The 16,381-nt window shown below is 47.7% G+C and overlaps 1 protein-coding gene across 1 annotated transcript; it reads left to right on the top strand.

The window, feature by feature from the left end:
• The first annotated feature begins 14,433 nt into the window (after positions 1-14,433).
• On the top strand, positions 14,434-16,005 carry LOC147711363 (uncharacterized). The gene has a single exon (XM_086919471.1). The coding sequence runs from the start codon at positions 14,434-14,436 to the stop codon at positions 16,003-16,005; it is 1,572 nt and encodes a 523-aa protein (XP_086775597.1).
• Positions 16,006-16,381: the final 376 nt, after the last annotated feature.

The raw sequence follows: 16,381 nt of genomic DNA, 5'->3' as shown, positions 1-16,381 counted from the left end.
AATTTCATGGTTTCATCACATCCTATATTCTGTAACCCACTTTCACCCTCAATAAAAACATATTCTGTAAAGCTCGTCCTTCCCCTTTGAGCTCGGCTCGTTCTATAACAAACACATAAAATAGTCCCTCATTTTATGCCAGCAATCTTGATAACGTGATAACTGAATCCCGAAAAAATTGGTAGACGCTTCTCCTTTTTTTATTGTCCCTTTTCAATGCTCTTTTCGTAGGTGTTTTACAGGAAACCATCCTGGAGGTTATTTTTTGCCGTGAAATGCTGCAAGAGGATTTAGCAGAAGGGTCAGGCGCCCCTTTACGAGGCAGACATCACAACACTGCTTTAGAAATCTCAGCGCGCCTTTGCGGATGAATGAAAATCTTTCCTTGTTCATCTGCTCGCTGGCATTGTACTCTCAACGGATTCAAAGTGTACAGCTTGAAGCACGCAAAGAGAAAAAAAATTCAACAGTCACTTAGAATAAAAAGCTGCTACGAGGTAGATGTCGTGATTTAACTACCCACAGCAGCAGTGGGTTCCATTCAAATATCTATCATTTTTTATTTTAGGTTTCTCGAATAATTTAAGATCGTACTACTATCACTATTAAGGATAACTTATGTGTTATATATTTCTTTCTTTAATGTCTTCTGAAGCGCTTAAACCACAAATTGACATCCCAGGCACTGTAAGGAAGGACAGACAAAATGGAATAATATGCAGGTGAGGCAGAAGAGATATAATCAGGGCCGGACTGGCCATAGCGGGCACCGGGCAATCCCCCGGTGGGCCGCACTGGTGGGGGTCGGTTTTGGGCCCCTGGAGGCCGATTTTGGTACAGGGCCGTTTTTGCAGCATAGAGCTCGGCGGCACCTCCAACCCCCCGCAGTGGGGAGGGGGCAGCCGAGCACTTTGCATGGCCGGTTGTGGTTCCCAGTCCGGCCCTGGATATAATCAAGGTTAAATACTGAAATAGGATAATAATAATGTCTCAGTATGACAGAAAATCCTTGACCGTAAGTAATGAAACGATGATAGGTTGGTGTTAGGCATCAGACTGGTCGAGAATGATGTTCAGTTCTGTATCAAGTAAGGAAATGCACGAGGTCTGAGGAGGCCAAGTCATAAGAGGAGTGGAACAGGCAAGTTTTTGATACATTCTATCGAGCTTATTTACATCATACTGGTTTGCAATCCTGCAAACAGAAAGTGCTATTGTAGCCATTAAAGGTATACCTAGCATACATTAATGCAGAGGTCTCCAACCTCTTCTGTAGTGAGAGCTACTTCTGATCAGTGAAAATAATTGTGAGCTGCTGAAGGCTAAGCAACTCGCACATTGTTACCATACACCCTCACGCCCAGCTTCAATGACTTTAGGCCTAATGTCCTCAGAGTTAGATGGTATGGTTTGAACAAAATACTATGACTAGGGGCACTAGGACAGGGCTGCCATGTGTATGAGTGACAGTGTGATCTTTGGGGGTGTATGAAGAAGTGTGCGGTTGAACGGGATATATTTGTATATGTGACTGAGAGCCTGTGTCGTATGTACTTGTGACACGGAACATACCTTTCGCCATATTTGACACTGTTACTTGTATAACACAAATGGGAGAAATTTAAAGTGCAGAAAAATGTTCTGCAAAAATGTTCAGCATATGGCACATTTTTCTGCACTTTAAATTTACCCAACTTACAATAAAGGCTGCATTTTTCACTTATAAATGTGGCACTCTATCGAGAAAATTTAAAATAAAGTTATTTTTTTCCGCCCCACTAAAAAATAAAATGATAATAAAACCACTTTTTATCATTTCATTTTTCATAACTCCTATCCGAGTTTTAGGGCGAGGAAGGGGCCATCCTGCAGAGCTCCGTGCTGCAGGAGGAGTGTTTGGGCACTTGTATGTGCACATGTCAAACAGACATGCACACTTATGTTTCTCTAACCCAGCTTACTGTACAGCCAGGTTGGATAAAAGCCCCAGGCTCCCTGGACCTGACCGAGAATCAATTCCTCCCGCTCAGGACAATCACAGGACTGCTTTTATGCTGGTATTACCAGCATGAGAGCAGTGCTGACCTTGCTCTCTGGGAGCCTGTGCAGCATGACCAGTGCCGGAAGAGGAGCACTGAGGCGGCGGATGCAGGACCAGGTAAGTTTTTAAATTATTATTATTTTCCCCACACCCCCATCTCCTGTCCTCTCCCCCTGCATTGCCCACCACCCCAAAATTGGAGCAGTCACCCTGTTTATATGGATTCCATAAAACTCATCATTTCATTTTTCTCTCATTGCCAAGCGACACATTTACACAAACCAAGCATCTTACTCCCAGTGACCTGCACACATGGTGCCATATTTATAACAGAAAAATACATTTGTTTAAACGAAAGGAATTTTAAGTGAATAAACATGCTTCATAACACATTAAGACGTAGTTGACTTAACCCCTTCGCTGCAGGGGTTATTCCCCCCGCTGTGCTGGGGGGGAGGGGGCGCACACAGCACCCGCATGCTCATGACGAGCTCAGCTCGTCATGAGGCACGGCGCTCCTGTGCTCATGATGAGCGAAGCTCGTCACAGGTGCATTGGCTCCCATGGAACGCTCAGCACAGGAGGGGAATTCTCCCCGCACCTGAAGGTTCCACGGGCCATGACGAGCTCAGCTCGTCATGAGCATGGGAGGGGTTAAGTGAAAGTGGAGATCGCCATTAATGCTTAATGCCCCATAGAAAAGGTTTTCTTCACTTTTAATTTCTCCCATGTGGAACAAAATGACTATTTTTCAGTTATAATCATGGCACAGTGTCTATTGGCCACTGAAAGCAAAAGTCCTGCTGCTTGTAAATGGGATACTTTGAAATGAAAAGTTAATCATTGAGTTAATTTTTCATTTTAATTTTCTCCCATTTCAAAGCATTCAGAAACATAATTTTGTTCTCGTGGATTTACTATGGTCTCCCCAAGAAACTCATTACCAGACACAAAAGTTTCAGAAATGGGTAGATCAATTGTACATTAACTTGCCATTTGCCAAATTGATCACGGTTGGCCCAGAAGTGATCTCTGTACCTTGTCAGGAACTGCTGTCAAGATGGTTCATGTCAAGGTACACAAAGTTTAGTGGATAGTCTGCATCTGTTTTGAGGGCTATTTACCAATCTTTATCAATGTTTCTCCTTTTTAAAAAGAGAGTTCCAAATTGAATGTTTGTTATTGGAAAAGTAACTAATGACCCCACCCCACCGAAGAAGTTTTTCACTGGGAGTGGGGGTCATTGTTTTTTTCTGTCCCACGCAGCTCAACTTAACTACTTGAGTCGGCAGTGTAATCCCCTTCCTTTGGCGGGCTCTACTCCATTGGGCTGTCAGAGAAAGCTTTACATCAATGCCTAAAAGGTACTTCCCACCTGGCCAAACTACACATGCAACAGCACCCTGACTTTAACTCCTCGTAAAAACGAAATCACTCCTAACAAGATTCACTGAACCTATCTTAGATTCCTTTCTATTTCAGACTTTAACCACATTTCATTTGACACTTCTTCATTTTAGAAGCAAAACAAGAAAGTTGTAAAACACCTTGTAAATGCTTCTAAAAAATATTTAATTGAAACAGAGAAAATTAGCTCTGAAACAATAATGAAACTGCAAATCGGAGTTCTGTAAAAAGCAACTGCTGATATCAGAGACAATTGGGATTTAATGAAATTGCAATAGCTGATTAAGTGCTTTCCGTGCACAGTGAATCTTTGTTTTTGAAATTAGTAAAGTAAATGTCTGCTATGTTCAAGCCTATGTCTTAAAGCCTATCGCCATTTAGGGCCTCATTACGATGTCGATCGGACACCGTCACAGATTTGGGACCACATGATTACGATGTGACCACACACTGTGCGAGCGCATACTCCCATTTCCCTATGGGAGCTTGTGCTACGGCCGTGAACCAGCCATAGAACAAGCTCCCATAGAGAAATGGGAGTTTGTGTAAATCACTGCACCCTGTGGAAGGCACCTCAAGGTGCCTGTCAAACAGTACAGGAATTTACAGGGAGGCACCATAGGTGCCCCCCAGGGCCACCACCTTAGGCCATGGAGGCAAAGGGGCCCTGCTAGGGCCCCCCAAAGTTGCTTTCCAACAGCCTTTCCATGTCAGAAAGGCTGGCATGGAAAGGCTGTCGGAAACCAGCATCGTAATCCTAATGGCGAAAACACCGTCCTATTGGGATTATGGGCTGGTCTTCGACTGGCCGACGGGCCCCTTGGGCCTGTCGGAAGCCAGCCGGAATGCAGCTGCCCGCGTCCCACGCAGGGGGACCTCAGCGGGCAGCCTCTCTAGTGGACACTAGTCCAGCCCTCCTGTGTTTGTGTGGCGCGCTGGGGTGGGCGGGACCCCTGGTAGCCTCACGCCCCCCCCCTTTGCGCAGCATCCAGTCCTGCTCCCCGGGGGGAGGTCTCTGCGGGGTGGGTGGGCCGTGCCGCGTATTTAGGGCCGGGTCCGCTCCCCTGATCGCCCTCTGCTTCCTGTCCCGGTCCTGCGCCTGGTCCCCGCTCGCGACCGGTGCCGTCCGCTCTCAGTTTGCTGCATTTCCCTCAGGTATGTGTGCCTCTCACTGGCCTCCCCCCGGCCCTGTCCCTGGTATTTGATCCAGGTTGACGGGGCCCTGTGGCTGAAACCACGGGGGGGGTCGGGAAGGCCATAGCAAGATTTATGTTAGCGAGGGATAATTTTAACGGCACATCGACTAAGGGGAGGGGACTAGGATCGTACGCGACCGATATGGGACACCGGGTTAAGGTTGGAGAGGCCGGCGGGCTCACGGTGGTTGCCACGTGTCTAGGCATAGTAGGCCTGGTAGACGCAAGATGGCGTCCATAGTTAGGAGCAGCGTAATGCTCAAGATGGCGGTATCGGCTGCCCCGCGGGCCGATGGGCCGAGGCTGCGATAACCGTCCATAGATAGGAGCGTCGTAATGCTGGACGTCGTAGTTAGGGCTCCTTGAAAAGTAGAGGTGGAGGCAGGGTTCTTGAGTAGAGCTTATTCAAGATATAGGTAAGAACAGGTGGTGCCAGGAAGCACAACAGTACAGCAACGAGTCAGGCAGCAACTCACTCCAGTAAGAATACATACTATGTCATACTATGTCATAACCATTCTAAAGGTAGGCTCGCAACAGCACGAGCCTTAAAGAAATACACAAGGAGATAAAGTACGACATAACACATCCCCCCCCTCACAAAGGAAGCACAAAAAAAAAGAAACATAGGAGAGAGAAGGAGAAGACCCGGAAAGAAAAAGGAAAAAAAAACAAAGGAGACAACAAACCCTAAGGAAGTTACTTAACATAATCCTTAAGCCAACCAGGCAAAACTCTTGGCCTCTTAGAACTTGAACACATACTACGACCAGGGTCATGCAAGGACGTACCAGCTTGACCTGGGTCATGCGAAGCCTGAGAATCAGGAACATCACCTCGCGTCCTATTGGAAACTTTGACAGCAGGTAATGTGGGTGCTGAAACTGTGTCACTACTAACAGAAGAGGAACTCACATTGGGTTCATGTTCAACATCAGAAGAAACTGGAGAACCGGTTACCACATCCCCCTCCCTTAATTGAGGAAGAGGAATAACAGGCGCAAGTTGGGACTGCAGCTCGCTGCCATGAAAGTAATCTTCAACCCAATCAAAATCAGTAAGTTTGCCTTTCATGATTTTACTCTCATCATGATTCTGACAAATATCCAAAGCCACATCTTTCAGGTTCCAGACTTTCCCATCACTTAACCTGACTGAGTTCTTAAGAACTTCAAGAACTTGTTTAGGCGAATCAAATTTATTCTCACCTTTCAAGACCTTGTAAGGCTTCCTAATCCTAACCCAATCTCCAGTTCTTACAATGACATCTTTCACACTATGGCGCTGATCATAGTAAGCCTTACTCCTGTCATGCACCAATTCCACATTTTTCTTGACCTCAACAGGTGACCACTGTTGGACACTGTCTTTGAAAAACCAACTAGGATTAACCTTACACCTTGGTAGCCTACCTCTCATCATCACAAAAGGGGAAACTCCTGTGCAATTATTCAAGGTCACTTTGTAAGACCACACGGCCTTTTGTATCTCCAATTACCAATCCAAACCTTTGTAATTTGCAGCTTGCAAAATGCCTTTAATCACTCTATTGAAGCGTTCGACAGTTCCATTGCCGCTAGGATTGTACAATGAGGTCGTTTTGTGCGTAATACCACACTTCACAAAATAATCTTTAGCAACTTTGGACAGAAATTGTACACCATTGTCCGTTAAGATATTAACAGGTAAACCTTCAACTATAAAAATTTTATCTAAAAATTTCAACACAGCCAGAGTATCTACTCTATCCACAAATTTAACTACAGGCCACTTGGTAAACAGATCAATGGCAACCAAACCATATTCCTTCGGGTCCCCTACAGGACCAAATATGTCCACAGTGATAGTTTCCCAAGGCATGCTAGGAATGAGTCCATCACTCATAGTTGGTCTCAAAGTCCTCAAGGATTTGTCTGCAGAACTGCAAACAGGGCAACCTCTGACAAAGGCCTCTACTTCACTGTCGACTTTTGGCCACCAAAACAAACTTTTAACAGATAACTTAGTCCTTACTATACCAAAATGCCCCTCATGACATAATTGTAAGATCTTTTTCCTTAGCCCAGAAGGTGGAACAATCCTGTCTCCTCTCAATAAAACCTCTTTCTCAAATGATAATTCAGACCGTACTTCCCAAAATGGCTTCACAGAGCCAGATAAAAATCTTTCTTTTGGCCAACCGTGACAAATAAACTTTGAGACTTCTACCAATTCCTTATCAGCATTATGTTCACTTATCCAATCCTCCCTGCTAATGGCCGGGAACCCAGAATCATGTACAAACGCCACACTAACATTTCCCCAAGGATCATCAACACATTCTTCCAGAGGGGAAGGAAGTCTTGACAGACAATCAGCAACAACATTGTCTTTTCCTGGTACATATGTGATATTGTAAATGTATTTCATGCGCATAGAGATCCTTGCCAACCTAGCAGAAGCTGTAGCAGTGCCATCAGTGGATAAAATGTGGACCAACGGTTTGTGATCCGTCCTGATGTGAACCATTTTCCCCCAAACAAAGGCACGAAAGTGTTCTAAAGCCCAAGCGCAAGCCAAGGCCTCCCTTTCTATAATTGGGTATCTGCTTTCAGCTGGTGACAAGGCCCTAGATGCAAATAAGATGATTCTGTCTTTACCCTTTCCATCCACTTGTGACAAGACTGCGCCCAAACCCTTGTCGCTAGCATCAGTTGTCAGGAAACAATCTAAATTAGGGTCGAAACTAGACAGAGCGCTCACTTTCTGCAACTCCCACTTGATTTCAGAAAACTCTTTCTCACATTCTTTAGTCCATTCAAATTTCACATTTTTCTTCAGTAAGGACCTAATATTATATACCTTTGAAGCAAAGTCCTTGATGAACTTGGCACAATACTCAGCCATTCCCAAAAAGGATTTGATTCCTTCTTTAGAATCAGGTGCAGGTGAAGTAACAATAGTCTCTATTAGTGAAGTTTTAGGTCTGACACCTTCCTCACTAATTATATGACCAAGATATGAAACACTTCTTTCACCAAATTTGCATTTAGACAATTCAACAGTCAACCCAGCAGAACTAAGTGTGTTAAAAACTTTCCACAGCTTCACGTCATGATCTTCTTTGTCAGTGCCAGCAATTAGAACGTCATCCTGAAAAAAACAAATGCCATCCATATCGCCAAATAATTTGTGCATTAAACGTTGAAACACTGCCGCGGCAGATGCAAGGCCGAATGGCATCCTTATAAATTGAAAACAGCCAAATGGTGTGATGAAGGCTGTTAGATGCCTAGATTCAGGTTCTAAGACCACCTGGTGGTAGGCAGCGGAAAGGTCTACTGTTGAAAACCAAGTCGCTCCCCTTAAGGAGGAAACCATCTCGTTAATTTTTGGCAAGGGGAAACGTTCAATCACAATATTTTGATTAAGGTGGCGTAAATCAATACATAAACGGATTTTACCGTTGGATTTCCTCGCTACGACTATTGGACTAATCCACTCTGAAGAGTCTACCTCCTCGATAACACCCTTAGCTAATAGGCCTTGAATTTCTTTTTTTACTTCGTCTCTTATCAACAAGGGAATAGGCCTAGCCTTATGTACCTTGGGTTGTGCATTTCCTTTGAGCATGATTCTATGCTCAAAACCCTTAAGCTTGCCTAATTGTCCGCTTACTACGCTGGCAAATTTACTCTTCAAAATATCTTCCAATTTGCTGCCCTCATCTACAACTAGCACCTTCTCCTTGCTATTAGGGTCTAAAATGATATGAAGATTCTTCTGGTCATACCACCCCAGAACAGAAGGTCCCTTTTTTGCTATGTATAACTTGCCCCTGGTCACCCTACCTTTAAAAATGAAGGTGAGCCATCTGAAACCCAAAAGGTCAATTCTTCCACCTGTATAACTCACAGGACTAACATCTGAGGCATTTAATTTATCACCTATCTTCTGTGTGAATTTTTTTTTCCATATCTCTTCGTTGATAATCGTATATGGAGATCCTGAATCTGCATATACCTTAACTTTAACACCCCCTAAGGAGACTTCACAGATAGGTTTGCCCTCCATAGCTTCATCAGTAATGTTCAACATATAATTGCCTTCCTCAGTAATGTTCAACATGTAATTCCCTCTCACATTCTTTACACAGCCATCCTCATCCTCACTACTTCCATCAACACACACATCCTCATTCCAAATACATTTGACATTAGTACGCCTGCGGCACATTTTGCTAAAATGGCCTATGAGACCACAAACACTACACTTTTTCCGTAAGGCAGGGCATGACTTGTAGTAAGCCATATGTTCTCTGCTACCACAACGATAACACCTTTTATCTTCCAGCTTGTTATCCATTCCTTGACTTTTGAAAGGTTGACCAAAGTTTTTGTTTTGAACTTGCTTATTCTGATAATTTGGTGTTCCTTGGATTTTGAAGACAGCAGGTGACGCCTTGTCAGAATCCTTAACAGTATCTTTAACAACAGTGGCGCATCTTCCCGACATTTCTGATTTCCTCATTATTGCAAGTACATCGTCAAGAGGTGCATCGCCACTTACCCAAAGGCGATCTTGAATTGGAGAATTGTCGTTGTGCATAACCAGTTGATCTCGAATAAGTTTGTCATGCAAGTCCCCGAATTTACAATCAATAGCAAGTTTTTTAAGGTCATCAACCCATTCATCCACCAATTCATCCTTTTTCTGTTTTCTTTGGAATAATTTGTGTCTCACTACACCTATACACACTTTAGGTGCGAAATATCTGTCCATATCAGCAATGGCATTGTCAAATTCACTTGAATCAGCATCAGCTAACTTCTGCATACGTGAATATGTTTTTAATCCTTTAGGACCTAGAGAATGTAGAAGTATTCTTTTCTTTTGTTCCGGTTTCATTTTAGCATTCTCATCAATAGCACAGATGTAATTATTAAAATATTCCTTCCATTCCACCCACTTCATGTCTGGTTGTGAACCAGTAGCCCAAAAGGGATGTGGGGGACTAATAACAAAACTTTGTTGAGCCATTACTACTTGAGAAACGCTTTCACTTTGGGATTGATCCCCAGAATCCATATATAAAGAGTACGTAAAAAGGGCTTATTCAATGGCACCTTATTTGCAAATAATACAAAATAAATAAATATGTGCCCCGACAATCTCACCTGTTCTCCTTGTAAATGCCTCTTTAAGAATGAAACCTCGTTAATGTCCGTTCGTTGTTTAGGTAAATATTCCCCTTAATAGAAAGCTTCGGTGCTGCTTCTTTCGTTGTGTTGCTCGTTGTCCCGGTAACTGTGAGATGCAGCTCCTAAAATGGCCGCTACGTGGGGTCACGCAACGTGACCTTGCGTGAATACATCATCGTGATGATTAGAAAGCTGACGCGGTTGTTGGTTCGCGCAGGAGCAGAGCGTGCATCGGTTGTTGTTTGCGCAACAGTAGAGCGCGCATGGAACTTAGCAGACGCTTTAAAAAATGCAGGCACCGAAGTAGTAAGTAACTTCTCTTTGTCTGGGTTTAAGGCAAAGTCAATTAAAATCTATAAACGCTGGGGTTAAGGGGATGATCGTAATAATAATTACCCATTCCAGGCTAGTTTTCTTTCCTCTGTGAACTATTCCTTAACGACGTGGTTTCTTTCTTTTCCATGAGATGAAATGAATAATAAAAAATAAAAAAATCTTCAGGTAATCCCGATCGTCGCCACTTGAAAAGTAGAGGTGGAGGCAGGGTTCTTGAGTAGAGTTTATTCAAGATATAGGTAAGAACAGGTGGTGCCAGGAAGCACAACAGTACAGCAACGAGTCAGGCAGCAACTCACTCCAGTAAGAATACATACTATGTCATACTATGTCATAACCATTCTAAAGGTAGGCTCGCAACAGCACGAGCCTTAAAGAAATACACAAGGAGATAAAGTACGACATAACACTCCTCCTGCCATTAGAATGGGGCCTTCGCTATGGGACCTCGAGGAGACCAGAACTGGCCGTGCAGGGCGCGTAGCGGGACCCGAAGCCAAGGGGGGCGCGGGTCGTGGGGTCGGGGTACCGCGCGACCAAGCAGATTAGGCCTTGTGAATATAGGATTGCGAGGGAGGCCGGCCTGTGGGCCGAGCGTGCCCGAAACCTTGTGACCCTGGGCAAAAGCGGACTTAAAATTACCGGCGGCGCAGAGAGAGCCTTAGGGTATTGTGCACATTAAATTATTAATGTGAACAGTTGCTGGCGCGTCGTGAAGCATCCCGGTTAACCTTCCAGCAGGATCAGCCCTACACCAAACACGTTCGCTACGGGCCTTCTGTGTACAGTAATTAGGGTCTACGGTCAGTCAGAGTGCGGGTGCTGAGGCTCGGAGCAGGAACATGTCCGTGGCGCTTTCAACCTTGGCTGGGGGTGCTCGGTTAGTTGGAGCTTAGGAGTCATCAGGCGATGTCTACCTGCCTACACATGAGCCTCGCAGAACTGTTCGCTGGCCGCACAATCTCTCGAATTGCCACGCTGTTTAAGTCACTGGGCAGGCTTGGGTGAAATGCCTATACTTCGCTCACCTTACATGCTCCGGCCGATATATTGTTGAGCTTAGGACACGTAGCAGAGCTCCCGTGCTCCAAAAGTGCACGCCGGGTTGCGCCGTTCACCACACGCTCATCTCGGCCGCCACCGCCAGTGAGCCGCCTCCGCTGTCGCTGTATTGAGTGACTGCATTTTCATTGTGCACGGTCCACCACGAACAGTTCACTTCACTGTGAGGGCTGTAACCTATCCTTTAGTGCTTGCCGTACGTCTAATTGGATTTGTTAAGTACTGAATCTGCAGAGTTGAAAACTTACTAAGCCCGTTTGCACAACAATTTGTCATTGTCCTCCACAGGAGCTGCAGGGACACTTTCCAGCAACCTGCGCTAGTATGCACTGCATATGTTGCCTCTATAGGGACTGCAGTCCATGATTTACAGGTTCTCTATGCATAAATTGCGTTCTGAGATCTGTTCAAGCAGTGCCCCAGTATTGGGTAGTCATTGATTACACTGTATTTCGTGCGTGCCCAAACGTGTAGAGCAGAACTTCAATTAAACAGACGTCAACACTTTGCGAGTAAAGTGGAGTTAAGTAGGATGTTTCACTTCGAGCTGTTTTTTCTTTTAAAGAGCCATTATACATTTCCTGTAGTAGGACTCAGGCTACCTAGAAAGTTGCATACGTATTTTACTGCAATGTGTAAAATAATTTAAAGATGGCCATTCATTATCTTCACATAGGTGCGGTGTGTTGCGCTCGACCGTACCAGTACAGTACTTAATAAATCAGGAAACCGAGTTGCCTCAGAGGTCGTACTGGTTTCATGGCGAGCAATTGCAGGCTCGACTTCTTTAATCACTCCCTCATGCCGTTATGCAAGTGAGCCAAGGTACTGTCTCTAGACGCTGATGCTCATCGTCTACACCTCACCCGTCCTTAGATACGACGCAAGCCTCTCCTGATATCTATATCCCCGACAGGTGGGCGGGGCAGATGCGTAACAACTGGATGGTAACGAGACCCTGGGACGTAGCCAGGTGATATTGATTACACAGCCTAGGGACAGGAAGTTATTAGTTGGACCCTCTGCGGGGAACATCAGTCCGGGAAGCACTGTTTACAGACATGATACAAACAAAGTACCCGTATTTAATCCAAGCTGACACGTAAATACTTTTACTGCAGGAAAGTTTTATTTTATGATTCGGGCGTCATGGGGTCAGTGGGACAGACACTGCCTCGGTAAGAAGGTGTACTAACTTTGTTCCTCCCCCCCCCCCCCAATTTCACCTTTGTCATATTTTAGGTTGCTCAAGACCAGAAAAGCAGGATTAGCAAGAGGCGTTACGTTCTGGCAGCGGCCAGTGCAAGAGTGAAGGTATATAAGGCTGGGGACGAAGTAAGGGAGGGGACGATTGTGAGGGGACTTAGAGAGTGAGTGGGCAGGCCCGAGGGCTCAGGAGGGTTTAGGACACGCATTCATTCACTTTTCTTCCCCCCTTAGGGACACGAAGGGCAGAGGCCTACCCCAAGATGAGCGAATTCGGGACACCGTTTCCGCTGTTCACCCAGGGCCCGGGTGAGGCGGACTCGCAGCCTGGCGAGCCGCAAGAGGGACTGTGGGCGAAGTTCATGTCCATGGCTAAAGGAATGGGCCCGGAGTGGGCACGAGGATTTATGGAGGCACGCAGACAGGAGGATTCGGGCATAATAGCTGACACAGCACCTGAAGTGGTGGCAGGCCCCTCGTCACAGGGGCTAGGGAGGTCCATGCGCAATCGAAAACAGACTTGCAAGTATTTTCCGGCCGCAGCACCGCCGGCAAAGGCAAAAACGACCAAGAAAGACGCTGCGACCAGGGCACCACCAGCGAATGCGATATTACCCCCCCCCCCCCGACACAGCCTCCTGTGGCAACAAGAGCACCAGTAGTGGTACATGACTCTGCTGCTGGTTGCACGGACATGGCTCAGATGGGTAAGGCTATGGACCAGATGTTGGGGTTGATGTCTGTATTTCAAAAGCGTTTAGATGCCTTGTCAACAACACCGAGCGGCGGGCCGCCTGCTCCCGCAGTAGCTGCTCCGGCGTCTGTGCTACAGGTGTGGGCGGGCCAGGCCGGGCTCAGTCAGAACGGACAAGGGGGGCCCAGTGTAACGGTAACTTCTGCACAGGCAGGTGTGCAGCCGATTAGTGTTGTGCCCGTCCAGGCCACCGCCGTGCCAGCGCCTGCCACAATGCCCGCAGGGGTCTTGCCTGTCCAACAAAGTGGCACAGCCGCACCGAATACACCAAGCACTAGCGTTGCAGGCGAAGGGGTACTAGCCACAGGGAACCGGGGCGCGGCCGCCCCAGGCGATTTAAGCAAAACTAGCACAGCTGAAGCTCCCCGACCGTTAGTCACACAGGCCCCGTTGGCTTCAGGCAGGTGCTCATTAGCGTGGCAGGTCCCGCAAGCAGCGAAGGAAGGTAAATGGAGGAGAGAGTATATTGACATCTTAACATTGTTGATGCACGGCACCGCAGGCGCAGACACAAGAAAGATGGGTGGTAAGGAAGATGAGAAGAAGACTAGGTATCAGCGCTGGCCAGAGAAGTCGATAGAAAATTGGACGGCAGCATTCAACATCCTAGCGGCGGTAGTGGCGCAGAAATACCCAGAGCAGGGCGAGGCGATGATGCAATACGCAACCACAATACAGCATGAGGCAAAGTATGGTGAAGGGATGGGCTGGTTTTATTATGACCAGGACTTTCGGAAAAGGATGTCAGTATGTCCAGAGCTGGGGTGGGACCAAAAGGAGATACAGCTTTGGATACAGCACACGTGTAGGACCACCAGTGAACGGAAGGAGGCAGCTCTTAAAGCGCAAGGCGAGGTAGAGGGCAGGAAAAGGGAGCAGTTCCCGAGGCGACCCTTCAGGCAGTCCTTTCGAGGGAACAGGGGAAGGGGACAGAGGGGGGGCACTAGGCGATTCAATTCAGGGACCTGCAGGCTCTTCAACAGTGGGACGTGCACTTGGGGGAGGGCATGTAAGTTCGCGCACAGCTGCAGCAAATGCGGCGGACAACATGCAGCAGCTGCATGTCCAACGACCCCAGCCCTGCCCGTTGCCCCCCAGGCGAATAGACCAGAGGGACCCCGCTAGGTTAGATACCCGCCCCCCCCCCCCCAGACCTCCATTTTGATTGACAGCCCCCCCCAACCCAGTCAGGACTATGGCAATAACGAAACAACTAACAACAAAGGCCCCTCTCCCATTGTGATACAGAACATGCTGCCACTACTCAGGCGATACCCCCGCGATAAAGACAGGGTCCTGCTAGCGGAAGGTTTCATAGACGGTTTCAGGATACCTTACAAGGGCCCTCTGATCAGCAGAGACGCACAGAACCTGAAATCTGCCAAGGACCTCCCTGAGGTTGTCAGCACGAAGGTCAACAAGGAATTGACACTGGGTAGGGTGGCGGGCCCATTCACTTCCCCTCCCCTTCACAATTTTGTGGTCTCTCCATTGGGTGTTGTACCAAAGAAGCAGCCAGGAACATACCGACTAATCCACCACTTGTCCTACCCCGAGGGTAATTCAGTTAATGACTGGCTGGAGGAAGGGACTTGTTCAGTGGCCTACTGCTCCCTGGACATGGCGATAGAGATGGTCAGGAGGACGGGGGCAGGGGCATGGTTGGCAAAGGCTGACATTGAGTCGGCTTTCCGCCTCCTGCCCGTGCATCCGGCTAGCCAGCACCTGCTGGGATTCAAGTGGGAAGGTCAATTTTATTTCGATCGCTGTATGCCAATGGGTTGCGCAGTCTCCTGTGCCTACTTCGAGGCGTTCAGCTCCTTTCTAGAATGGGCCTTAAACAGCGAGTACGGCATCACACAGGCAACGCATTACCTGGATGATTTTTTGTTCTTTGGCAGGGCAGGTACGCAGGAATGTGCTGAAGGCTTGCGGGCCTTCGAGACGATGGCGGGGTACCTCGGGGTGCCACTTGCTCCGGGAAAGACGGAAGGTCCTGCACAGATACTGACTTTTTTGGGCATCGAGCTGGACACCGTGAAGGGTGAATCCAGACTCCCTGCGGACAAGGTCAGCTGTTTGAGGCGGGAAATTCGGGCTCTACTGGGCAAGGATAAGGCGACCCTGGGGGCTATCCAGAGCCTCTTGGGCAAGCTGAACTTCGCAGCTCGTGTGATACCAGCTGGCAGAGTTTTTTCCCGCAGGTTAGCTAGAGCAACGTCAGGCGTGCAGAAAAAACACCACCTGGTCCGCCTGGGTGCTGGCCTCAAAGCAGACTTGGCAGTATGGGCAGAGTTTCTAGAACACTTCAACGGGTCAGTCATGTGGAGGGCCCCCTGGGTGGATAGCCAAGAACTGTGCCTGTTTTCAGACGCCTCGGGCAAAGAAGGGTTTGGAGTGATCTTGGGTGACGAATGGTGCGCTATGCGATGGCCCAATGCTTGGCGGAAGAAAGGTGTCACGGCCAAAGTAACTGTCCTAGAGCTGTTCCCCATTGTCGCGGCGCTGCATCTATGGCCCGAGAAGCTGGGCAACAGGAAGATAGTGTTTTGGGTGGACAACATGGCAGTTGTACAGGGAATCAATGGGTTGTCCGCCAGCTGCCCCCTGGTGCTGAGCTTACTCAGGGAACTGGTCAGGAGGGGTTTGGAGAGAAACGTTGAGTTCAGGGCGCGGCATATTGCTGGTGTGAAAAATGTGGCTGCTGACGCTCTCTCTCGGTTTCAGTGGCTCCGTTTCCGAGAGGCATGGCCGCAGGCAAAAGCAACAATGACACCATTCCCGGCATCCCTTTGGCGGCTGCTTCAGTGGGGGAGCGACTGAGGATGATGGGCGAGCATTCCTTGGCCCCAGCAACCCGAAAGAAATACAACTCCCAGTTACAAACATTTAAAGTTGTCATTGGGGCGGCTGGAGCAGGGGCCCTGGGGCTTGAAGAGCAAGTAGAGACATTTGTGGTGTGGGCGAAAGAAGCTGGGAAAACCCACTCATGGGTATGTGGCCACCTGGCGGCCCTGAGACATGACACCAGGCTTAACGGGGGACAGGATCCCACTGGGTCTTTCAGAGTGAGGGCAGCACTGCGAGGGTGGGCTCGGGAGGAGGTGCCCATCCCAGACGACAGGGCTCCCATTGATTTCCCTTCCCTGCAGCGAATGATAGACGTCCTCCCCATGGTCACCAGCTCCCCGCTTGAGGC

This window comes from Lissotriton vulgaris, chromosome 5 (assembly GCF_964263255.1).
Source record: "Lissotriton vulgaris chromosome 5, aLisVul1.2, whole genome shotgun sequence".
NCBI classification, from domain to species: domain Eukaryota; kingdom Metazoa; phylum Chordata; class Amphibia; order Caudata; family Salamandridae; genus Lissotriton; species Lissotriton vulgaris.
Note: the sequence above shows the minus strand (reverse complement) of the source record. Positions and strands in the feature narration are given on the sequence as shown.

Excerpts from the sequence above, each read along its gene's own strand:
- LOC147711363 (XM_086919471.1), top strand. The coding sequence starts at position 14,434 with ATGCTGCCACTACTCAGGCGATACCCCCGCGATAAAGACAGGGTCCTG.